This window comes from Arachis hypogaea, chromosome 20 (genome assembly GCF_003086295.3).
Source record: "Arachis hypogaea cultivar Tifrunner chromosome 20, arahy.Tifrunner.gnm2.J5K5, whole genome shotgun sequence".
NCBI lineage: Eukaryota > Viridiplantae > Streptophyta > Magnoliopsida > Fabales > Fabaceae > Arachis > Arachis hypogaea.
This window is the reverse complement of record NC_092055.1, coordinates 119,796,586-119,822,937: the sequence shown is the minus strand read 5'-3', so window position 1 is coordinate 119,822,937 and position 26,352 is coordinate 119,796,586. Positions and strand designations below refer to the sequence as shown.

The 26,352-nt window shown below is 38.0% G+C and overlaps 2 protein-coding genes across 2 annotated transcripts; both read left to right on the top strand.

Moving 5' to 3' along the window:
• Positions 1–4,992: 4,992 nt before the first annotated feature.
• Positions 4,993–5,696, top strand: LOC114926137 (uncharacterized). The gene is made up of 2 exons (XM_029296633.1): positions 4,993–5,519; positions 5,567–5,696. Exons 1-2 carry the CDS (start codon positions 4,993–4,995, stop codon positions 5,694–5,696), a joined length of 657 nt encoding a protein of 218 aa, XP_029152466.1.
• A 36-nt stretch (positions 5,697–5,732) lies between these two features.
• Positions 5,733–21,951, top strand: LOC112786935 (uncharacterized). Its single transcript, XM_029296632.1, has 2 exons — positions 5,733–6,674; positions 21,856–21,951. The coding sequence occupies exons 1-2, from the start codon at positions 5,733–5,735 to the stop codon at positions 21,949–21,951; spliced, it is 1,038 nt and encodes a 345-aa protein (XP_029152465.1).
• The last annotated feature ends 4,401 nt before the right edge of the window (positions 21,952–26,352 follow it).

Below are 26,352 nucleotides of genomic sequence, written 5' to 3'. Positions count from 1 at the left end.
GCTAAGGTATGGTTTCGGTTTCTCGTATCTAATATGTAATGTGGTAGGAAATACTTAGGCTAGAGGCCCTAAGATAGGCATTGAATTGATGATGTTGTTGATTGGTTGAGATATATGATGTGACCATATATGTGATTATGGATATTGATGCCTTAGTTGTGTGATGTATGAGAAAATGCATGTTGTGATATATGCTTGATGAATGATTAAGGTTGAATTGGTGGGTGGTACCATGTTGATGGTGAGTATGATGATGATTATGTATAATGATGGTTGATTGGAAATGGTATTATTAGAAATTGGGATGAGGAAGGATGTATGATATGATATTGTGTTTGTCCTTTAGCCATTTGATTGAGAAGTATTAAAATGGTTGGATGTGGTTTTGGGAATTTTGGTAAAGTGTCAATGTGTGAGTTAAGGATGGCTTGATGTTGATTTTGGTACATTTTGATTGATTTCAAAGAAAAGGGATGAAATTGGCATGTTTTGATTGATTTTGAAAAGAGTTGAAAGTGGCTTGTTTTGAAAATGGCACTTTGTGGTTTTGTATGAAAATATAGTTTTTGGACATACTTTGACGGGACATAATTTGGACTACGGATCTCTGTTTTGTGCCAAATTTGTTTAAAAATGAAATTGGATCCGGGATGTCCATGCCGTTCGAAGAACGGGTGAAAAACAATTTAAAATGAGAAAATTATGTCCGTCGGAAGATTGGGGGTTGAATCTGTAAATTCTGCAGCTTTTAACTTAGAAAATTTTTAGCAGAAGAACTCCGCGCGTAGGCGCACTTGGTGCATACGCGCCGTTCTTTGAAAAAGCACCATACGCGTGGTGTGCGCGGGCACGTTGATGCGCTGCACCAAATGCCCAGCTATTTTCCCGAGAGTTGTGCCAGTTTTGTGCCTGGGGAGCAAGAGCACCCACGCGTACGCGTGGTTGACGCTTGCGCGTCGTTTGGCTATTTTTCAACCCGCGCATTCGCGCGTATGACGCTTGCGCGTCGATGAGTTTTGTGGCCATCCACGCGTGCGCGTGGAGTGCGCGTACGCGTGGCCCTGTTTTCATCTCAAAGTTGATTTTTGAGTTTTAAAAGTCAAATTTCATACTTCTAAGCCTCCGATCTCACCACTTATGTCTTAAATCATTATAATATGCCTAGCAATGAGAGAATGGGCTAGTGAATGTGTTAACTTGCGAGTGAAGCAAGGGAAAATGGGTGATCATTGAGGATCAAAGATGATTATGTGAGATGCGGAGGATGGCGGTAGAAGTGCTTGTTATGCCATGGGCCGAAGTGCCGTAATTGTTAATGAATTGGCTGGTTATGGATTTAACCGTGAGCCGGATGGCTCGATTATTGCCGTGTTACGGCGGAGCCATGATTATGGCTAAGTGTAAATGCATATATGCTGTTGAATGAATTGTGAATGTTTGCACTTCCACCATCAGAGATGAGGGTTTCCTTGGGAGGAAGCAGTGGCTAGCCACCACGTGCTCCAGGTTGAAACTCGAAGCTCTTTCGACCCTATGTCGTAAGTGTGGCCGGGCACTGTGAAAGCCCGGATGAGCTCGCCCCCGTAAATATTCACCAGTGAGGGTGATGGATATGGATCATGATTATGATCAAGTTTATGATGAGTATAACTCGAGTTGGGGATGCGCGACAAAGGGACAGTCCAAGGTTAGCTACCAGGACTTGTCGGGTTGGCTCTATAACTGACAGATGATATCATCAGCCACTAGGGACAGGCATTCATCATATGCATACTACATGAATTGTTTGAGATTGCCTATTTGACTGCAAATTACTTGCTAATTGTCTAAATGCCTTATCTGTTCCTAATTGTAAATCTCTTGTCTGATATAACTGTGTTTGCTATATTATACTACTGCTGGTGGTTGGGAGGTCTGAAGGAATTGGAAAGGGAAGTATTAGTTAGACTGAAGGATCTTTAGTCAGTTGCCACTTACGGTTTAGCTTGTTTATAAGCTTTGATATTATCTGGAGGAAGTTCTAGGATTGCCTTCGGCTTTCCTCTATTATTATGTATTATATATGTGGAAGCTGTTACCATGCTGGGGACCTCTGGTTCTCACCCATGCGGATTTTGTGGTTTTCAGATGCAGGATGTGAGGTTTCTCGCTGAGGCATGCTGGAGACTTCTGGATTATCGAAGATCCTTGTTCTCGGGACTCTGTTTTGGTTTATATATCTTGTTTAGATACTTTTATCTCCATTAAACAATATAAACTGTGATGAGTCCTCTTATGGGAGATTTTTGGAGAATAGGTTCTCTGTTTTTGTGTCCCTTTAGGTTTCCTTTGGAGTTTCCTTATTTTATTATATGTATATATTACTATGCTCGGACCGGTTATCTTCGCAACCGGATTTTGAGTCTTGATATTCCTGTTTTTGACACTCCCTTGTATATATATAATCTCGCGTTAGCTTATCCCTGTTCGTTACGTTATCGATCGGAGTGTTGCGCTTTCGAGTTATGATTTTTGTTTACCCTCTTTCTACAAAGGCTCCTAGCTATAATCAATCATTCATACTACTATACATACTAAATTTTTGTTTTAGAGGTCGTAATACCTTGCCATCTCTGAATTATGACTTAAGCATAAAACTCTGTATGGTAGGGTGTTACATTATGGTATCAGAGCAGTTTGTTCCTGTAGAGCCTGAGGAATAGACTGACTATGCTTCTGTGCATTCTCTGTATGTGTGTTATGTGCTGTTAGTATATCTACTTGATATAGTTGGCATAAACGTTCATGAGCATGCATTTGGGACTTTGAAGCACTAAACTTCCGATATTGAGACTGATCAACTTAATATCGATTGTTTGGTGTGTATAGGAACCAGATGGCGTCTCGTGTACGTGGTAGAGGCCGTGGGAGAGGTCGTACTAATGCTCGTGCGCTAGAGATTAACCCTAATGACCCGGTGAACTTTATGACTGCGTTGGAGAACATGGCTGATGCTATGCAAGCCACTGCTGAGGCCCTCGGTCAACAGATGAACAACCATGGAAATGACAGAAATGGAGCTCAGGGACCAATGGAGATCAGAACTTTCGCTGTGTTGGTGAACAAGTGTGGGGTTGCTGAAGAGTGTGTGAAGAGGGCAGCCACTGAGAAAGGAAGTCACAAAGGATCATTTTCACAGAACCGAGGGAAGAGCTTTACACCTAGAGGTCCGCCTTTCAAGAGGGGAGGTTCCTTTAGGAGGCCCAACAACAACAACTCCCAAGGGAAAAGGTTTGGGAAGCAGCCTCAGAATGATCAAGCTTGTACTAGGTGTGGAAGTCACCATCCGGGAGCACCATGCAAGGCCAGATGGGGTTTGTGCTACAATTGTGGAAAGGCGGGGCATAGAGCCGTAAGTTGTCCGAAGCAGCAGAAGCAAGGTGCTGGGAAAGCACAACAGACCGGTCGGGTGTTCACCACCTCAGCTAGGGGTGCATAGGGATCCGAGACACTCATTCGAGGTAACTGTGAAATGGCTGGTCAAACTTTAAATGCTTTATTTGATTCGGGAGCATCGCATTCATTCATTGCATTTGAGAAAGCCCATGAGTTAGGATTGAAGATCGTAACCTTAGGATCAGTGGCGGAGCTTCACTCAGACAAGGGGGGCCATGGCCCCCCCAAACTTTTTATAAAAAAATTAGTAGTACTTCATTAAAAATGAAAAATAGTTCAATTGGTTTAAATGTTTTACTATAACTTGAAGTATCCAAGTTCAATTCCCATCTCATACGTTTATTGTATAATAATTTTTAGTGAGTGGGCCTTTGTTAACTTCACAACACATCAAAATTAAAAGATAAAATCAAATCAAATAAAAAAAATTATCTAACAAAAAAAAAAATAAGAATAACAAAAATCATCTAATAATCAAATCAAATAAAAAGCTAGTGCCTTTGCTTCTCAAAACAGTGAAACACGCTACTGCCTTTGCTTTAATTAGGTATTTTTTATAAAAAAAAATTAGGTATTTTTTATTTATTTAATTTAATATTATTTTATATTTTACTATTTATTTAATTTAATTTTTTATATGATAAAAATATTATAATATTTAATAAGTATTGATATTATTGTATTTTGATAAATTCATAAAAAAATTCAATAAATATTATAAATTTTAATATTTATCCTTCTAACTTTTTTTTTACATATTTTACAGAATATATATTCAAATTTTTATAGAAAATAATGATGAAAAATCAAAGAATTGATGCATTTTTTAAGAGGAAGGCTAATATTCAAGAAGGGAAACATATAACTTCTACAATATCAATACCTGTAGATAGTTCTTCTACTATAATGAATCACGAAGAAAGTGAGATACAACCTTCAAAAGTTCAAAGAGTTGCATCTGATGAGTTTGATCTTAATTCTTTGGAACGAGACCCTGGAAAACGGCTTCAAATTTGGCAATATCACCCAAACCAGAGAGATGAGGTTAGACAAGCTTATCTTAAATGGGGTCCATATCAAAAGCATCTTGACAATTATCCTCTATCTAGTACGAAGCATCCAAGACGATTTCAATATGCTTGGTTTGGTATTTTTCCTTCATGGTTAGAGTATTCACCTTCTGAAGATGCTGCATATTGTTTATTTTGTTATTTGGTTAGCAAAAAACCCAGTGGACGTAATGGGTCAGATATTTTTATTAGTAAAGGGTTTAGAAATTGGAAAAAAGTTAATGATGGAAAGAATTGTGCTTTTCTTAAACATATTGGAGATCCTTGCTCACCACACAATAATGCAGTTGGAGCATGTCTAGATTTATTGAATCAGGCAAGTCACATCCAAAATGTAATTGAAGATCATACTTTTGAGGAAATTCAAAAGAATCGATTGTGTCTAAAATCCTCCATTGATGCAACTCGTTGGCTTACATTTCAAGCTTGTGCTTTCAGAGGCCATGATGAGACTCCAGAATAAAAAAATCGAGGTAATTTTCTTGAAATGATAAAACTCATAGCATCTTACAATGATGAAGTTGCAAGAACTGTGTTAGAAAATGCTCCATATAATGCTAAATATACTTCACATCAAATTCAAAAAGAAATCTTGCATATACTCTCAAACAAGGTGAGAAAGCATATTTGTGAAGAAATTGGAGATTCCAAATTTTGCATTGTAGTAGATGAAGCTCGTGATGAATCCAAAAGAGAACAAATGGCACTTGTTTTGAGATTTGTTGATATACATGGTTTTATTCAAGAGCGTTTTCTTGATCTTGTACATGTCAAAGATACTACATCATTAACTCTAAAACAAGAATTGTGCGGCATCCTTTCTCGACATGGTCTTGATGTCTCTAATATTCGTGGTCAAGGATATGATGGCGCCAGCAACATGAGAGGAGAATGGAATGGGTTACAAGCATTATTCTTAAAATATTGTCCTTATGCTTATTATATCCACTGTTTTGCTCACCGATTACAACTTGCATTAGTTGCTGCATCAAGAGAAGTTATTCCTGTGCATCAGTTTTTTCAAAATTGACTTTTATCATCAACATCATTTGTTCTTCTAGTAAGCGACATGATGAGTTACATGCTGCCAAGACAGATGAAATTGTCCATTTATTAGAGATTGATGAACTTGAAACTGGTAAAGGGGAAAATCAAATTGGTACTTTGAAACGAGCAGGTGATACTCGATAGAGTTCTCATTTCTCTTCTGTTTGCAGTTTGATAAATATGTATGGTGCAACGTTGACTGTTTTACAAAAGATTATTGTTGATGGATCAACTTATTCTCAGTGTGGTGATGCAGATAGTGCTTACAATACCCTGACCTCATTTGAGTTTGTATTGATCTTGCATTTGATGAAAGATATGATGGGAATAACTGATATTCTTTGTCAAGCTTTACAAAAGCAGTCTCAAGACATAGTTAATGCTGTGCAACTAGTTCATTCTACAAAAACACTTATCCAAAGCATGAGAGATGACAGATGGGAGGAATTATTAAAAAATGTGAAATCATTTTGTGAGCAACATGATATTCTAATTCTTGATTTAACTGCTTCTTATGTTGCAAGGCAAGGACGCTCGCGTCACCAAAAAGATCATATTACAGTTGAGCATTATTTTAGAGTGGAGATATTTTTAGTCACAATTGATAAGCAATTACAAAAGTTAAATAGCAGATTTAATGATCAAGCAATGGATCTACTAAATCTGAGCTCTACTCTCATGCCTAAGGATGCTTACAAAAATTTTGACATTGCTAAGATTTCTACTCTTGTTGATAGCTACTATCCCGAAGACTTTACTGAACAAGAGAAGATTAATTTGCCTTTTCAGTTTCAGCATTTTATTCTTGATGTTCGTCAGCATCCAAAAATGAAAAATTTGTCAACTATTCATGAACTGTGTAGATGTTTAGCAGAAACAAAAAAGTCAAAAGTGTATTACTTGATTGATAGATTGATTCGTCTGATATTAACTCTTCCAGTTTCTACAGCTACTACAGAGCGATCATTTTCAGCAATGAAAATAATAAAGACAAGGTTAAGAAATAAGATGGAGGACGACTTTCTTGCGGATAGTTTGGTTATTTACATTGAGAAAGAAATTGCTGAAAAGTTTAGTTCTGACTCAATTATTGAAGATTTTAAGTTATTAAAAACTCGAAGAGTACCATTATAAACTATTTTATATTTTTTATCTGTAGAATTATTTATTTATTATCTTATTAGTAACAAACTTAAAGAATAATTATATTTATAAATTTTATTTTGATATAAATATTATTATTAGATTTTTATGTTAAATTTCCGGCCCCCCCAAAATTTTGGTTCAAGCTCCGCCACTGCTTAGGATATGACCTAAAAGTGTATAACGCTACCCATGAAGCCATGGTAACTAGGCTAGGATGCCCGAAAGTTTCGTTTAGGTTCAAGCAGCGTGATTTTGTCCATAATTTAATCTGCTTACCGATGATCGGTCTTGATCTTATCTTAGGATTGGACTGGTTATCTGAGAACCATGTCCTGCTTGATTGTTCTACAAAGTTGGTGTACTTTATGCCGGAAGATACAGACGGGCCGGTCGTGGTGAATAATTATTACTCGAATTCGATGATGGTGAACTGTTCTAGAATCGAATGTCAGGGTATCCTGTTGTTAACCGCTGGTGCCTGGTGTTTCGGGTGATGATCAAAGGTTGGATCAAATTCCGGTAGCGTGTGAGTTTCCGGAAGTGTTTTCCGATGATATTGAGGAATTTCCACCTAACCGAGAGGTCGAGTTTGCTATTGAGTTGGTGCCTGGGGCGGGACCAATCTCAAGTTCTCCTTATAGAATGTCACCGTTAGAGATGGCCGAGCTAAAGTCCCAATTAGAGGAATTGTTGGGTAAGAACTTTATCCGACCAAGTGTTTCCCCGTGGGGTGCTCCAGTGTCACTGGTAAAGAAGAAAGATGGAAGTATGCGGCTCTATGTGGATTACAGGCAGCTGAACAAGGTCACCATAAAGAATAAGTACCCATTGCCGAGAATTGATGATCTCATGGATCAGTTACAAGGAGCTGGGGTTTTCTCCAAGATCGATTTGCGATCCGGTTATCACCAGATAAGGGTGAGGGGTGAGGATATCCCTAAGACCGCTTTCAGGACTCGTTATGGTCATTGCGAGTACACTGTAATGTCTTTTGGGTTGATGAACGCTCCTGCAGTATTTATGGATTACATGAATAGAGTGTTCCGTCCGTTTCTGGATAAATTCGTTGTTGTCTTCATTGACGACATACTAATTTACTCCAAGACTGAAGAGGAGCATGTGGAACACTTACGGACCGTGTTGCGAATTTTAAGGGAGAAGAAACTCTATGCGAAACTGTCTAAGTGTGAGTTCTGGAAGAGTGAGGTGAAGTTTTTGGGTACGTGGTGAGTAAGAAGGAAATAGCCGTAGATCCAACTAAGGTGGAAGCTGTGATGGATTGGAGGCAACCTACCACAATAACGGAGATAAGAAGTTTTCTGGGTTTAGCTGGCTATTACCGAAGGTTCATCAAAGGATTTTCGCAATTAGCTTTGCCGTTGACAAAGTTAACCCGCAAAGACACTCTGTTTGTTTGGACTCCTGATTGCGAGGAGAGCTTTCAGGCATTGAAGAAAAAGTTGACCACTGCACCTGTGTTAGTGTTACCTGAGCCGAACGAGCCTTTTGAGGTGTACTGTGATGCCTCGTTAAAGGGTCTAAGATGCGTGTTGATGCAGCATCATAATGTGGTGGCGTATGCCTCACGACAATTGAGACCTCACGAAGTTAGTTACCCTATGCACGATTTGGAACTCGCTGTAGTTGTGTTTGCCTTGAAGGTGTAGAGGCATTATCTCTATGGGGTTAAGTTCCAAGTCTTCTCCGATCACAAGAGCTTGAAATATCTCTTTGATCAGAAAGAGCTTAATATGAGGCAGAGAAGGTGGATGGAATTATTGAAGGACTACGACTTTGAGTTGAATTACCATCCGGGAAAGGCAAATGCAGTGGCGGATGCGTTAAGTCGGAAGTCGTTATATGCGGCTTGGATGATGCTTCAAGAGGAGAAGTTGCTCAAGGGGTTCGAGAGTCAAAAAATTGGTGCTCGAGAAGTATCTAGAACCTTGTGTTTGAGCCGATTAGAAATCTCGAGTGACTTTAAGTCCGAACTCCTAAAGACTCATGAATATGATGAAGCGTTATGGAAGGTGTTACCGGCCATCGAGCAAGGAAAACAGTGGAGAGTGTCGGAAGAAAAAGATGGGTTATGAAGATTCAAGGGTAGGATCATTGTGCCGGATGTTGACACTTTGAGGCAAGATATCTTAAAGGAGGCACACAAAAGCGGATTCTCCATTCACCCGAGAAGTACTAAGATGTACCATGATTTAAAGGAGATATTTTGGTGGCCAGGTATGAAGAATGATGTGGCGGAATATGTTTCAAAGTGCTTAACTTTCCAAAAGGTAAAGATTGAACATCAAAGACCTTCCGGGATGTTGCAACCCTTAGAGGTTCCCCAATGGAAATGGAAAAGTATTGCAATGGACTTTGTGTCGGGATTGCCAAGGACTAGGACTGGTTTTGATGCTATCTGGGTGATTGTGGACCGACTGATGAAGTCAGCTCACTTTTTGCCCATTCGGATGACTTACACCCTTGAGGATCTAGCACGGTTATACATAAAGGAGATTGTGAGGCTCCATGGTGTACCTGCTACTATAATCTCTGATAGAGATCCTCGTTTCACTTCGAGGTTCTGGGGTGCATTTCAGAAAGCTTTTGGAACCCGATTAAGCTTGAGTACAGCGTACCATCCCCAAACAGATGGTCAATCCGAAAGGACGATCCAAACACTAGAGGATATATTGAGAGCTTGTGTTTTGGACCAACCGGTGAGTTGGGATCGGTATATGTCTTTAGTGGAGTTTGCATACAATAATAGTTACCATGCGAGTATCGGAATGGCTCCGTATGAGGCTTTGTATGGTAGGAAATGTCAATCTCCGCTATGTTGGTATGAAGCTGGGGAGAAGGGCTTGTTGGGGCCGGAGATGATAGCTGAGACCACTGAATAAGTCAAGAAAATCCGAGATAGGATGCTTACGGCGCAGAGTCGCCAGAAGAGTTACGCCGATCAGAGGCGGAAGCCCTTGGAATTTGAAGAAGGAGATCATGTTTTCCTGAAGGTTACTCCAACCACAGGAGTAGGTAGGGCGATTAAAGCAAAGAAGTTGAATCCTCGATACATTGGTCCATTTCAGATCCTGGAGAGGATTGGACCGGTAGCATATCGGATGGCTCTACCACCGCATCTTTCGAACCTGCACGACGTGTTTCACGTGTCACAGCTTCGGAAGTACACTCCTAATGCTAGCCATGTGTCAGAACCTGAATCGGTTCAGTTAAGGGAAGATTTAACGCTTCCAGTGGCTCCAGTTAGAATTGACGATACTAGTATCAAACGGTTGCGTGAAAAAGAGGTTTCATTAGTCAAAGTGGCTTGGAGTCGAGGCGGTGTTGAGGAACACACTTGGGAACTTGAGTCAGAGATGCGAACGAATTATCCGCACTTATTCTCAGGTAATTGAATTCGAATTTTGTGGGCAAAATTTCCAATTAGGTGGGTAGGATGTAAGACCCGGTTAATTAACGGCTAATTAACCCATAAATGAGAATTTATTCTAGAAAGCCAAAAATTTTATTCTTATGGCTAAATGTGATAGAGGAGTTTGAGACGAGAATTTCGGTACCAATTTTATAGAAAACGGACCAAGATTAGACCGAACGGGCCAAACCGGGCCAACCGGACCCAAAGTGGGCCCTTAGCCCAACTAAACTAAACCAAAACCCTAGTTTTCAGCACTCTCTCTCCTCACAATACTCTAATTCACGCTGAAATTGATATGGAGGGGGGGGGGGAGAACACTCTCTCAAGTTCTCTCCCTTGGTTGATCTTCAAACCACCATAACTTTTGATCTAGAGCTCCGATCGTCGCACCATTTGTGGCCATGCATTCACCGCGGAGAGCTCTACAAAATACATACAATCAATCTTAAGGTAAGCCACGTTTTACTCTTTGAATTTCCAGCCTTGTTTCGAGTTTTATGGATGAAATGTTGAGATTTTGGGCTCTTTGATGTTATAGGACCCAACTCTCTTGAAGGAAAAGGTTAATCTTGTCTCCTTGGACCTTGGGTGTGGTAAGATTCTCAACCCTAGTATAATTTGTTGTTCTATGATGTTGGGTATTGAGATGTTGTGTATGGGTATGATGATTGTGGCTTAGGTTGTGTATATGTGAATATTGGAGCTTGATTGGTGATTTTGAAAAGCTTGGGAGAGGGTTTTGTGTGATAAAATCTATTCTTGGAGGTGTTGAGACCTTGAGAGCTTGTGGACAAGTGGTTTAGAAGTGCTCCGATTGAGCTTGGAAAATCGGCTAAGGTATGGTTTCGGTTTCTCGTATCTAATATGTAATGTGGTAGGAAATACTTAGGCTAGAGGCTCTAATATAGGCATTGAATTGATGATGTTGTTGATTGGTTGAGATATATGATGTAACCATATATATGATTATGGATATTGATGCCTTGGTTGTGTGATGTATGAGAAAATGCATGTTGTAATATATGCTTGATGAATGATTAAGGTTGAATTGGTGGGTGGTACCATGTTGATGGTGAGTATGATGATGATTATGTATAATGATGGTTGATTGTAAATGGTATTATTGGAAATTGGGATGAGGAAGGATGTATGATATGATATTGTGTTTGTCCTTTAGCCATTTGATTGAGAAGTGTTAAAATGGTTAGATGTGGTTTTGGGAATTTTGGTAAAGTGTCAATGTGTGAGTTGAGGATGGCTTGATATTGATTTTGGTACATTTTGATTGATTTCAAAGAAAAGGGATGAAATTGGCATGTTTTGATTGATTTTGAAAAGAGTTGAAAGTGGCTTGTTTTGAAAATGGCACTTTGTGGTTTTGTATGAAAATATGGTTTTTGGGCATACTTTGACAGGACATAACTTGGACTACGGATCTCTGTTTTGTGCGAAATTTGTTTAAAAATGAAATTGGATCTGGGATGTCCATGCCGTTCGAAGAACGGGTGAAAAACGATTTAAAATGAGAAAATTATGTCCGTCGGAAGATTGGGGGTTGAATCTGTAAATTCTGCAACTTTTAACTTAGAAAATTTTTAGCAGAAGGACCCTCCGCGCGTAGGCACAGTTGGTGCGTACGCGCCGTTCTTCGAGAAAGCACCATCTACGCGTGCGCGTGGTGTGCGCGGGCGCGTCAATGTGCTACACCAAATGCCCAGCTATTCTACCCATGCGGATTTTGTGGTTTTCAGATGCAGGACGTGAGGTTTCTCGCTGAGGCATGCTGGAGACTTCTGGATTATCGAAGATTCTTGTTCTCGGGACTCTGTTTTGGTTTATATATCTTGTTTAGATACTTTTATCTCCATTAAACAATACAAACTGTGATGAGTCCTCTTATGGGAGATTTTTGGAGAATTGGTTCTCTGTTTTTGTGTCCCTTTAGGTTTCCTTTGGGGTTTCCTTATTTTATTATATGTATATATTACTATGCTCGGACCGGTTATCTTCGCAATCGGATTTTGAGTCTTGATATTCCTGTTTTTGACACTCCCTTGTATATATATAATCTCGCGTTAGCTTATCCCTGTTCGTTACGTTATCGATCGGAGTGTTGCGCTTTCGAGTTACGGTTTTTGTTTACCCTCTTTCTACAAAGGCTCCTAGCTATAATCTATCATTCATACTACTATACGTACTAAATTTTTGTTTTAGAGGTCGTAATACCTTGCCATCTCTGAATTATGACTTAAGCATAAGACTCTGTATGGTAGGGTGTTACACGTCTCATATATTAGACATGAAATCATTGCAATTTTTATCATATTAACATCGTGGCTGAACAACGATAATCATCATTCTAATATACTTAACGACATAGATCAAATTTGGATGTGTAATATGGAAATTATATGCCATGTAATCTCATGCATGTCTATTTCTAGCTAGTCTAACTTTAAAACTTTATTGAGATCAAACACAAAACAAACATTGCAAAGTAAACGTTGCAAATAACATGAAATCAACCATCAACTTAATTCTGCAGAAAGATAATTCAATATCTGTCATAGGACATATAGCATAAAATAAACTCCCACTAAACCAAGGCATCATAAATATTGACACCCATCCGAGCATTGTGCTCATGAAAGACTTTAGGAATCAATCCCTTGGTTAATGGATCTGCTAGCATATACTATGTCTCTATATGTTCTATGAAAATCTGTTTTTCATAAACTTTCTCCTTGACAACTAAGAACTTGATGTCTATATGCTTCGATTTTGTCAAGCTCTTAGATAGCGTTTGGTGGAGAGACAGAGACAAAAAGACTAAGACTGAGAGAAAGAGACTAAGAGACAGATATTGAAATAAATCTCAGTATTCTATTTGGTGCAAAGTGAGAGACAGAAATTTTAATTTGTACAAAGGGTAAAATTAGAATTAATTAATTGAAATGAAGGTATTTTATGTATAAAATGTTATTAAAGTTTCAGTCTCTATCTCTAAAAATTTTAGTCCCCTGTGTCCCTACTTTTTGGAGGTACTGAAATACTGAAATTTTGGGGACAGAGACAGAAATTTTAGTACCAGTCTCTGAACCAACAAACATGATACTGAGTCTTAGTCTCTCAGTCTCTGTCTCAGTACCTCAAAACAAACGCTACCTTATTGTTGTTGGAGTATAGTACTGCTGACTTATTGTTACAAAATATCTTCAATGGCCTTTCAATGTCATCTATTATACGAAGCTTAGTGACAAAGTTTCGTAACCATATGCCATAAAATCGGAATCAGAGTACCCAATAATCTCCAAATTTTCTGATCTCCGATAAGTAAGCATGTAATCATTTGTTCTATTCAGATAACGCATTACACGTTTAACAGCTATCCAATTATCCATACCTAGATTGCTCAAGTATCTACCCGACACTCCTACTGAACTTGTGGTACACACATTCATCTATAATATTTACCTCAAAATCATGAGGTAATGACTTGATGAAGCTTGTGATACCATTGACGGAAAGCTTGTTTGAGACCATAAATGGATTTCTTTAACTTACAAACAATAGATTTTGAATCACCTGATGAAAAATTTTTTGGTTGTACCATATACATCGTTTTATCAATGTCACCATTGAGAAATACTGTCTTCACATCCATCTAATGTAACTCCAAGTTAAAATGAGCTATTAGTGCCATTATGGTTCTAAAAGAGTCTTTTGATGATACCAGAGAGAAAGTCTCTTTATAGTCTATGCCTTCCTTTTGAGTAAAGTCTATAGCGACTAGACGAGCTTTATATCTCTCGACATTACCTTTAGAATCCCTTTTGGTTTTAGATATCTATTTACAACCAATTGGTTTCACACATTTAGATAATTTTACGAGGTTCCAAACATCATTGTCTTTCATAGACTTCATCTCTTCTTTCATGGCATCAATCCACTTTTCAGAGTTAGAACTTTGCATGGCTTGATGAAAAATGATTAGATCATTTTCTGTCAAACCAATGCCATCCTCATGTTCTTGGAGATAGACTACATATTCATCCAAAATTGCACTTCTCCTTTCTCTGTTGGATCTCCTTAATGATACTTCTTGAGGTTGTTGAGCTTGCTGTATGGGTTGGGATTGAGTGAGATTCTCATTGTGCTCTTGTACTATAACTGTATCTTGAACAATGACAGGTACAAAGACCTGACTATTATCAGTTACAGAATCCTCATCAAAAGCAATATTCATAATATTTCCTTCCCCCCAAACTCAACATTTCAAGAAATTTTGCATTTTTCGTTTCAAAAAATAGATCTTGATGCAGGATTGTAAAATTTGTACCCCGTGAACGCTCAACATAACCAACAAAATAGCAACCAATTGTTCTTGAGTCCAATTTTCTTTCATGAGGCCTATAAGGTTGCGCCTCAGCTGGACATCCCCAAATGTGTAGATGCTTTTTGCTGGGCATTTTCCTAGTCCAAATTTTATAAGGGGTTTTGTTAACTGCTTTATTTGGTACTCTATTAAGGATGTACACTGCGATTTTTAAAGCTTCTCTCTAGAGTAATTCAGGCAAGAAAGAATGACTAATCATACTTCTCACCATGTCCTTAAGAGTTTGACTCCTTCGTTCTATAACACCATTTATGCTAGGTTTTCCTGGCATGGTGCATTGCGGAACAATACCGCACTCCTCTAGGAAAAGTGCAAAAGATCCGGGACGTTGCTCACCTGAACCATCATATCTTTCGTAGTATTCAGCACCACGATTAGATTTGACAGCTTTAATTTCCTTCCTAAGTTGAAGTTCAACTCCAGTTTTATAAGACTTGAAAACATCCAAGGCTTGGGAATTTTCATGAATTAAATATAGATACCCATAATGAGAGTAATCATCTATGAACATAATAAAATACCATTGTCGATTCCGAGAGACAGTAGAAAATGGGCCACATATATCGGTATGTATCAGTTCTAAGACATCTTTAGCCCTCTCAACACCTAATTTTTTTCGTTTGTCCTTTTCCCCTTTATGCACTCAATGCAGACTTCAAAGTCCTCCAAATTTAGAGGTCCAAGAATCCAATTCGATACGAGCCTCTGAATTCTCTGTTTAGAGATATGATATAGGCGTTTGTGCCATAATGATGTCGAATTCTCATTTAGTTTTCGTTTTGTACCTGGTTGCAGTATTTCATTATTATAGAAATTCAAATCAAGCCTATATAGATTATCCATCAAACGACCAGAGCAAATATTATTCGAATTATAAAAGAGACTAACTTTATTATTTCCGAACGAACAAAAATAATCTGATTTGTCCAAACGAGAAACAGAAACTAAATTTCATCTAAATGACGGAATATAAAATGTCTCAAATAAAAATCCAATTAAAATTCACCCATGGAATATAATTTAAAGGTTCCTATAGCTTCTACTGCAACTATATTGCCATCTGCCACATAGATGTATCTTTCAACATCACTTGGTGGTCGGCTCCACAGGCAATCCTGCATAGTAACACTTACATGAGTAGTAATAGCACAATCTACCCACCAAGTATCAACAAGTGCATAACTTAAACTAGCCTCATAACAAACGAAAGTAAGAATTATACCCTTCTTTACATGCCAAGTGGCATATTTGGTACAATCCTTCTTCATATGTCCCACCTTCATATAGAAGAAATAGGTTGAAGCTTTATCCTATTTCTTAGCCTTTTTCTGTTGAGAAGATACATCCGCAGTAGTATCACGCTTTCTTTTATACTGAGCAGATGAAACCATGTGAGCACTTTCAGTCTTATCTTGCTGCAACCTCTCTTCTTCTTGTACATAGTGAGATATAAGCTCATTTAGGGACCAAGTGTCCTTCAGAGTGTTATAACTCACTTTGAATTGCCCAAAGTATGCAGAAAGGGAGATTAAAATAAAATGAACGAGTAAATATTTAAATAACTCTAACTTTAGTGCTTTCAATTTAAAAGCAAGATGAGACATTTTCATAATGTAATCCCTTATGTTCCCTTTACCTTTATACCTTATGGAGATAAGCTTGCTCAAAAGGCTACTTGCCTCTGCCTTTTCATTCTTAGCAAAGATTTTTTTAACATATTTTAGAAACTATTTGGCATCTTTATCCTCAGTAATTGAGCCCCAAAATGCCTCGAAAATTGAGCATTTCATGATCATAATGCTATTTGATTAGATCTCTCATACTTCTCAATTTTAACCTCATTGAGATTTTCTGGAGTGGAAGTGGGTTTCTCCTCTCAAAGAGCTATATCCAGATCCATACAACCGAGGACAATCTCCATGGTATTCTTTCAAACCCTAAAGTTTGAACCATTTAGTATAGGAATACTGCTAATTTGTGCAGAAACATTGATAGTTGAAGCCATAGTTTCTGAATTAGAACAAGAAAAACATGCAGTAAATATTAGTTAAATAATGAAAAAAAAATCCATATTGAGATATCTAGAACAACATTAATTTTCAATCTTTGGATAGAAAAATTAACTGTAAGTGATACTCTCATTGCAGTAATCAAATATTATCAAAATTCCTATCACACATTAAGCCTTTCTTTGGACCGACTGAATGCACACATAAAAACTTAAACTTCGCAGCCTATTTATTACCGCATATATTTTCTATTAATTGGCCAAACAATAACCTTCCTTTGGGCCGACTATTGACCGCATAATTAATAGAAAATAAACAAAAGTGTGCAATGCTTATTATTTGGCCAAATAATTAACTTCCTTTGGGCCATTATTGTTCGCAAAAATTAATAAGCATTGCTTTATTCTTAATTAGTTATCCAAATATATCTTTATCATTAATATGTGTATGTAATTCAGCAAATATAGACCTTCCTTTGGGCTAACCAATATTCGCATAAATTACACATCACCATATTTCTATTGTTTTAAATAAATCAATTTTCACAAAAGAAGTTACTTTTGCAGCATCATGTTCAATTAATTTATTTGAAAACTAAATCTTTATAAATTAGGTGGGTATAATAATCCAAATTATTACTAGTCTCCTTATGTAATAATAAAAAAAATTTAAATTGCAAAAGGAATTAATTCTCAATTGTGTCTTTTCAGACCTTAAAGAAAAAACATGATTATAATTATGCAACAAATTCATGTCCCAAAAAATTCTGAATTTATATTCACATATTAAACCATAGTGCATACAAAAAAATTTATGGTAAGTATGATAAATCTATGGATGTTGCACATCCATGATCAAGAAATTAATTAAATTCTTTTAATTTTATGAATTAACATTACTATTACTCCAATATTTGGGATCGAGACACAGATTAATTTAAAAACTGGTATCATTATTATTTATTTTGAAATCACAATATATAGCACATAAGTGATTTTAACCAACAATAATAATAATACATAAAGGAATTACCAATATTTTGCAATGGATTAAGAAAGCTACATATACAGAAGACTACAATGTCAATGATATAATGCGTGCATTCACATAATCAAAGATGGAGGAACACTGATAGTGGCGCATAACAGGAAAGCAAAACACAATATACATACCGAATATATATGCATATCAATTGATTCAAATTAAAAAATATTGATATAATATGCCAGTATTAAGTAAAAACAAATAACAATGGAATTAATTATTACTTAATAATCTAGTCATGGATGGCTCTGATACTTTTTGTTGGAATTTTCTCAAAATTCTTTAACCCAAAGATTATCCATGTTAAATCATTAAGAAATAAAGTACTTGAATGCAGAAGCGTACCTAAATTCATAAATATGAATCATGATTGAAATTAGAAATTAGAAATTAGAAATTGATGGAAGGGTTATCTCAGTCTTCCTAAACCAAAACCTTCTGTATCCCTAATAGGGCGGCTGAATTACAACTTCTCTGATGGAAAAAGAGTTGCTGAGGCAGCTTTAGTATATTGGAGACCGAAACCCTGAAGACACTATTTATATTTGAACATGGCACCCATTAAACCCTAAAGCCTAAATAAAAATAGTATCTAAAGTCCAAAAGATAATATATCTAAAGTCCAAAAGATAATATCTGGTTTTATTCTCATTTAATTCCAAATAAAAAATAATTATGACTTATTCAATTTAGTATTTATAACAATAAATGAGATCATCATTATATAAGTCATTTAATTTGAAATAACGTAGCTTGTGATTATAATTAATATATGTATTACCCACAAATAAATTAAAAAATTAAATAATTTCCTAACACAACATGATGGAAAGAGAAAGAAAGCATTTGATCAGAGCAGCGGATCATGATGTCGGGGATACAAATCCACTAAACAAGAAAAGAGAATAGAAGAGATATGCCTTAACCTTACCATCTCGTCGAAGCCATCAGGAAAAGTAGATAAGAAAGTAATGCAAGGGCAGAATTGGAAAGAAAAATGGCAAATGAGGACAAAATGAAAAAAATCCTAGAAAAGCAAGTTGGACACCTAGAATCAGGCCCAATCACAACAGCACTAAAGATTGGAAAAAGAAGAAATCGGACCAGCTGAACCAACAAAACCATCAAAACCCAAATGCTAAAGAAGGTGATATAGATACAAGGATGTGATTAGGAGATCACAAAAAAATAAGTTCAGCAAATATAATCAACAAAGAAGGAGCCCAAGAAACAAGCAGGATGATCAAAGCAAACAATAAACATGAAAAAAGCCTAGAAAGAAGAGTTGCTACAAAAATTAAGGAGACAAAAATCATTAGCACTAAAAAGATAAAAGTCAGAGAGTTTGAACAAAATTGGATGAGAAGTCATATAAAACAGAAAGAGAGGCATGCTTACCAAGATGAGAGAGGTGCAACGTATTATGTGGAGTTAGTTTAAGATGATGAAGAGGAAGAATCAAAACCCAGCAACCTAATTGGCAGCGAACAAAACTACTGGGAGGTAGCTCTTAGCAGAGGAATACAAGACTACGTGAACTTCAAGAGGCAAAGAAGCAATAAAGAGAACCTAAAATTGATTGGTTTCAATTGTGACGGAAAACGGGAATCAAGGAGAAAGAAGAGAGGAAAAAGAGGAGAGGAACAAGGAATAGGGGTGATCATCATAGCTGAGCAGGGAGAGTTCAAAAATGCAGAGGAGGCGGGTCTAACCATGCCCCCACCTCAGCCATAATCATCCTCAGCTGGAACTGCTGTGGTATCGGGGCGACTACGATAGTTTCTGAACTGAAAAATATGTGCAAAGAGCACAAACCCTCTATCATATATCTTATGGAGACTAGAGCTAAAGCAAAAAATGAGTAGATTAGTGGTGCGCGAATTGTGAACTTGCACAACTTAACCGGCAAGTGCACCGGGTCATCCAAGAAATACCTCAGGTGAGTGAGGGTCGATCCCACAAAGATTGTTGGACTGAGCAACAATGGTTATTCAATTGGCTTAGTTAAGCAGACAGAAAAGGTTGTTTGATGATGTAATTCGTATAAAGCAGTAAATAAGAGAATAAAGAAAGCAATTAAAAGGTTTGGTGTAAAACAGTGAGAGAAAACAGTTAAAGTTTCGGAGATATTTACTTTTTCAGATCAAAAGTTCTTACCAACTATTTTAACAATGCATGATTCATTTCATGGCAAACTGTAAATGACTAAACCCTAATCTCTTAGTGATTTAGCCTCCTCTAACCTTCATTAACCACCACTCTCGTAGTCACTTAGCTCCGATTAGAGGGTTAAGTACAAAACTAGTGTATGGCCACAAAAACTCTAATTATCCAAAGCTAACAGGATTATATATCACATATCCCAATTAGTTCATGTAATTAGCAATTTAGGAGAATTTTATTTTCAAGTTGTTGTTCGAGCGAGATAACTCTCTAAGGGTCATACTCTCATTCCACCCAGATTCATAAGATTAAGAACGAAAACAATCCTTGAAATTGAATCAATACATTAATTAAAATAGAAAATTAATAGTCTTAATCCATAGAAATAAAAAGAGCTCCTAACCTTAACCAAGGAGGTTTAGTTGCTCATGACTTACAGAGAAAACTAGGGTTCTGAAAAGTGAAACGTGCGGAAGAGAGAAGATCCTCACAAAGGGTGAATCTTTTCCCTTTTATACTAACCTAATTTGATTCGGAAAAAAAATAATATAATAAATCCTAAAACTAAAAGATATTGTTCATAAATAAAAATTAAAAAATGAAAATATAAAATAACTAATAAATGCTAAATCCACTTGAGAAGCCTAAAGAGAGTAAATTCCGACTACCTGGCCTGGCGCTAAACGCCAGATGGGCGCTTAGCGCCCTAGAGGGGGTAGCAACAATGCTGGATTGTGGTCTTGCTGGCGCTAAATGCCCAACTGGTGTTTAGCACCTAGGGGAGATGCTGCCATCTTCTCTTTTTCAGCTTAAAACTCTACCAAATTGCTCCAAATTTCACCTGAAATCATAAAAAAATACTAAAGCAACTCAAAGTAGCATTCAAAGAGGATATTTGCACTAAAATATAGCAAAATTTATTAAATTCTAACTAGAAATAACTTAAAAATCAAGGGAAAAGGGTACAAGATGCTCACGCATCACAACACCAAAATTAAACTGTTGCTTGTCCTCAAGCAACCAAAAATAATATAGGACTGAGAAGAGAAAATGCTTGAGACTTGAGTTGTCAATTAAGCTCAGGTCTAGTTACTGAGTGGGGCTGATGATACTCTAACTCTGAATAGCTTCGGTATCTCACTATCCCTTGAAGCTCAGAAATAGTGGTATCCTTCAGATCTAAAACTCGGATGGTATCATAGATTCTCTTCTTTAGGCTCTAATTGATTCTTGAACACAGCTTTTTCTTTCTTTTCTTTGGTGCTTTGCACCTTGAGCCTAGCCGTGACTCTAAGTGTTTTGTCTTCAAGCTTAACTTGATACAAGAACACCACAAGCACTTAACTGGGGAACTCCTTGAGTTCTAATTTTTCTTTCTATTTCTCCCAGATAGTGGTGCTCAGAGCATTAGGCGTAGTCTGTAACAACAATGGGTCACGACTTTAGGTGTTCCGTCTCAAGGGTTACTTGACACCTTCACACCACAAGCATATGGTTAGGGAAATCCACTCTTTTGAGCTTTAGATCAGTTTTGACCCTCCTAACCATTGATGCTCAAAGCCTTGGACATTTTTCTTTTGATTTTTCTTTTTATTACTTTTTTCTGTTTATTTTGCTTCAAAAATCAATCTTTTTCTTATTTCAGAGAATCAATAATACTTTTCTAAGTTCCTGTTCCTCAAGAACCAACATTCTTAATTCTAGTATCAAATATGCACAGTTAATTTATACATTCAAAAATAGAGATAATGCCACCACATCAAAGTAACTAGAACAACTCAATATATAAAATTCAAAATCTCATGCATTTTACTACTTCTTTTTCTTTTGATATTTCTTTAAGCTCAGTGAGCAATACATTACATGAGACATCTTTTTAAGATAAACGTAATGTACCAAAATAAACAACTAATTGAAAAGCAAGAAAATCCTACTAGTGATCATGCAAACTTAGAATAGAACACAGAAAATAGAATGAAATACTGAAAAATAGAAAATAAGATAAGGGAAGGAGAATGAAACTCAACCACCTCAGTCCTGGTGGTTGTTACTTCCCCCTGAGGATCCACTCCAGTGCCTAAGTTCTTCCAGCTCATGCCCTTACTTCTGCAGCTCCTCTGTCAGCTTATGGAGGATGGTGGACTGGCTCTTATGCTCCTGTTTCAGCTGATCCATAGTAGATATCAGCTGTCTGATGGATACTGTTAGCTGAAGTACTCGCGTGGAGGTAGATCTTGTCCCTGAGGTATTTCAAGATGCTCCTTCTGAGGAGGGAGAATCGGCGCTTGAGGTGGTGCTTGTCCAAGTTCCCGAGTGTACTCCATACCCATTTTAGTGATTGGTCTGTCAACTGCAATAAGCATATCTCTATCAATCTGGACATTGGCAGCTTCACATAAGCGGGAGATGAGGTGAGAGAAGGCCAATCTAGAGAGGGTAGAGGGTTTTGCTATGATGTTGTATATTTCCAGAGGGATCACATGATGAACTTCCACCTCATTGCGAAGCATGATGCAGTGAATCATCACGGCTCGGCCTACAGTAACCTCGGACCTGTTACTAGTGGGGAGGATGGATCGCTGAATAAACTCCAGCCATCATCTAGCAACTGACTTCAGATCGTTCCTTCTCAGCTGGTATAGCCGGCCTTTGGCATCCTTCCTCCACTGTGCTCCAGGTAAGCATATATCCTTAAGGACTTGATCCAATCTCTAATCAGCTTTGATCTCCTAGTGTAGGAGTGAGGTCATCTCTGGATGGGGGCTACTGAAGTATTTCCTTTACTCTCTCCATTCCAAATTGTAGAGTTTTCCCTCGGACTATATTGCGCCAAGTCTTGAACTCGGGATGCTCATTTTTGTGCTTGTCAGTCATCCACAAATTTTTATAAAACTCTCTAACCTTCAGGACTCCAACCTCAATTACAGGGTTGGCCAGAACTTCCCAACCCCTGCTTCGAATCTGTTCCTGAATTTCTGGATACTCGTTAGCTTTCAAAACGAACTTCACCTCTGGTATCACTTTCTTTTTGCTAATAATCTTATAATAGTGCTCCTCATAAACTTTAGTGTAGAACTGGTGGACCTCATGTGGGATTGTGGAGGGAGTCTTTTCCTTCCTCTTTCTTGAAGAGAGTTCTCCAACTTTTGGTGCCATAGGGAGTGTGAAGAAAAGGAAAAGCAGAGCGCTCCAACTCGAGGAAGGAGAAGAGAAAGGAGGAATAAAGAAGGGGAGATGAAAGGGAGAATAGAGAGTAGAGTGAAGGGGTGAGGAGAGGTGAGAATTGAAGTGGTATTTATAGGGGTGGGGGGATCTCAAATTTGGTCTTGGGGGGTGGGAAAATGGAGTGAATTTTGAATGTTGGAGATATGATATGAAAAGATATGAGTAGGATATGGTGAGATATAGTATGAAAATGATTGGGACAAAGAGAAATTGATGGATGAGGGTAAGTAGTGAGAGAGAAGGAAGGAGAGAAGATAAAAAAAATATGTGATATGAAAAGCTATGAGTGGGATATGGGATGAAATTGAACCCCCTTGCTGGCGCTAAATGCCACCTTCAGCATTTAGTGCCCAAGTGGGAGTGGCTCTGTCCCCTAATGGTGTGAAACATCACTGCTGGCGCTAAAGGCCAGACTCTCCCCCCTCTTTTTTTTTTTTTTTAAAATTGGTGACGTTAAACGCCCCAAGGGGGGTAAGGGTTTTGAATTGGAATGCCCATTGGGGCGTTAAACGCCCCATTCAAAGGTCCCTTTCTGGCACTAAACTCCCTCCTTGACATTTAGCGCCAAGCCTCTGCTCTTCTTCTGGTGCTAAACGCTCTCCCTGGCATTTAGCACCCAAGCTTCTTTAGCTCCAAAGTATTCTGTTCTTCTGTTTAAGTCCTCCTGTCCCTGTTCTAAGCTCTGTACCTAATCACAAACTAGATTAAACCTAGGAACACTATGAAATTCAATCAAAACCAAACTAAAATTAAAACAGAAATACTAAACGATACTTAAGGTTGGGTTGTCTCCTAACAAGTTCTTCTTTACTGTTATTAGCTTGACAGTCATTACTATTATGTCAGTAGATGGGTGGATCTCTGGCGATCAATCTTGCCTCCAAGATAATATTTTACCCGCTAGCCATTAACTATGAATTTTCTATCTGAATTCTTATCTTGAAGTTCCACATGACCATAGGGTGACACTCCAGTGACCATAAAGGGTCCTGACCACCTAGACTTGAGCTTCCCAAGAAAGAGCTTGAGCCGAGAGTTGAATAGCAAAACCTTCTGGCCAGACTCAAATACTCTTGAAGCTATCCTTTTATCATGCCACTTTTTGGCTTTTTCCTTGTAGAGCTTGGCGTTCTCATAAGCAGAGTGCCTGAACTCATCAAGCTCATTCAGCTGGAGCAGCCTTTTCTCTCCTACAGCCTTGGCATCAAAGTTTAGAAATTTTTTTGCCCAATATGCCCCGTGCTCCAACTCCACTGGCAAATGGCAGGCCTTACCATAGATTAACTGGTACGGAGATATTCCAATAGGGGTCTTGAAGGCTGTCCTGTATGCCCAGAGAGTATCATCAAGTCTCCTTGTCCAGTCCTTCCTTGAGGTGCTCACTGTCTTTTCTAGGATCCTCTTGAGTTCCCTGTTTGAAACCTCAGCCTGCCTACTTGTCTGTGGATGATAGGGAATTGCCACTTTATGACGGACTCCATACCTTTGCAGAAGTGAGTCTAACTATTTATTGTAGAAGTGGCTGCCCCCATCACTGATTAATGTCCTTGGGACACCAAACCTGCTGAAGATGTATCGTTGCAAGAAGTTCAGCACGACTCTGGTGTTATTGGTGGGTGACGCTATTGCTTCCACTCATTTGGACACATAATCCACTGCCACCAAAATGTATGTGTTTGAGGATGAGGGTGGGAAAGGTCCCATGAAATCAATCCCCCATACGTCAAATAACTCAATCTCTAAAATCTCTTGCTGTGGCATTTCATGATTGTAAGAGAGATTCCCAACTCTTTGACACTTGTCACAGTTTCTTACAAATTTTTGTGAGTCTCTATAGAGGGTCGACCAGAAGAACCCGCTCTGAAGGACCTTGGTGGCTGTCCTTTTGCCCCCAAAGTGGCCTCCATACTCAGAACCGTGACAATGGCAAAGGATCTGCCATCCTTCCTCATCTGAGACAACACCTAATCATCCCATCTGAGCATCTCTTGAAAAGGTAAGGTTCATCCCACAAGTAGTACTTAGCATCATGTAAAAGTTTTCTGACTTATCGTTTGGTGTACTCCTTGGGGATGAACCTCATGTCCTTATAGTTTTCAATGTCTGCAAACCATAGAGCCTTTTGAATCATAAGGAGTTGTTCATCCGGGGAGGTCTCAATCACAGCAGTGGGGGGGGGTGGCATCCCTTCTTCAGGCTCAATCCTGGATAGATGGTCAGCTACTTGATTCTCTGATCCTTTCCTAACTCTAATCTCAATGTCAAACTCCTGAAGAAGTTCCACCTGATCAATCTTGATTTAGAATCTTGTTTGGTTAGAAGGTACTTAAGAGCAGCATGGTCAATATAAACAATAACCTTGGAACCAAGTAAGTAGGATCTAAACTTATCAATTACATAGATAACATCCAGTAACTCCTTCTCTGTAGTAGTGTAATTCTTTTGCACGTCATTCAAAACACGATTGGCATAGTAAATGATGTGCATAAGCTTATCTTGCCTCTGTCCCAAGACAGCCCCTATAGCATAATCACTGGCATTACACATTAGTTCAAATGGCAATTCCCAGTTGGAAGGGGCAATGATGGGTGCAGAGACAAGCTTTGCTTTTAAAGTTTTAAAGGCATGCAAGAATTCTTTGTTAAAAACAAAAGGAGTGTCAGCAATCAAAAGGTTGCTCAGAGGTTTAGCAATCTTAAAAAAGTCTTTTATAAACCTTCTGTAAAATCCTGCATGTCCTAAGAAACTTCTTATTGCCTTAACATTAGTGGGTGGAGGTAATTTTTCAATTACTTCCACCTTGGCTTTATCAACCTCTATTTCTTTGTTTGAAATTTGGTGACCAAGAACAATTCCCTCAGTTACCATAAAGTGACATTTTTACCAATTTAAAACAAGGTTTATTTTTTGACACCATTTCAAGACCAAGGCTAGATGCTTAAGGCAAGAATTAAAAGAATCACAAAAAATAGAGAAATCATCCATAAATACCTCAATGAACTTTTTAACCATGTTTGAGAAAATAGAAAGCATACACCTCTGAAAAGTTGCTGGGGCATTACAGAGTCCAAACGGCATCCTTTGGTAAGCAAATACTCTAAAGGGACAAGTGAACGCCATCTTCTCCTGGTCTTAAGGGTCTACTGCAATCTGATTATAGTCAGAGTATCCAACTAAGAAGTAATAAAAGGCATGGCTGGCTAACCTCTCAAGTATCTGATCAATGAAAGGTAAGGGAAAGTGATCCTTTCTTGTAGCATTATTAAGCCTCCTATAGTCAATACACATGCGCCATCCTGTGGCAGTTCTTGTGGGGATAAGCTCATTCCTTTCATTCTGAATCACTGTCATTCTCCCTTTCTTGGGAACCACTTATACTGGACT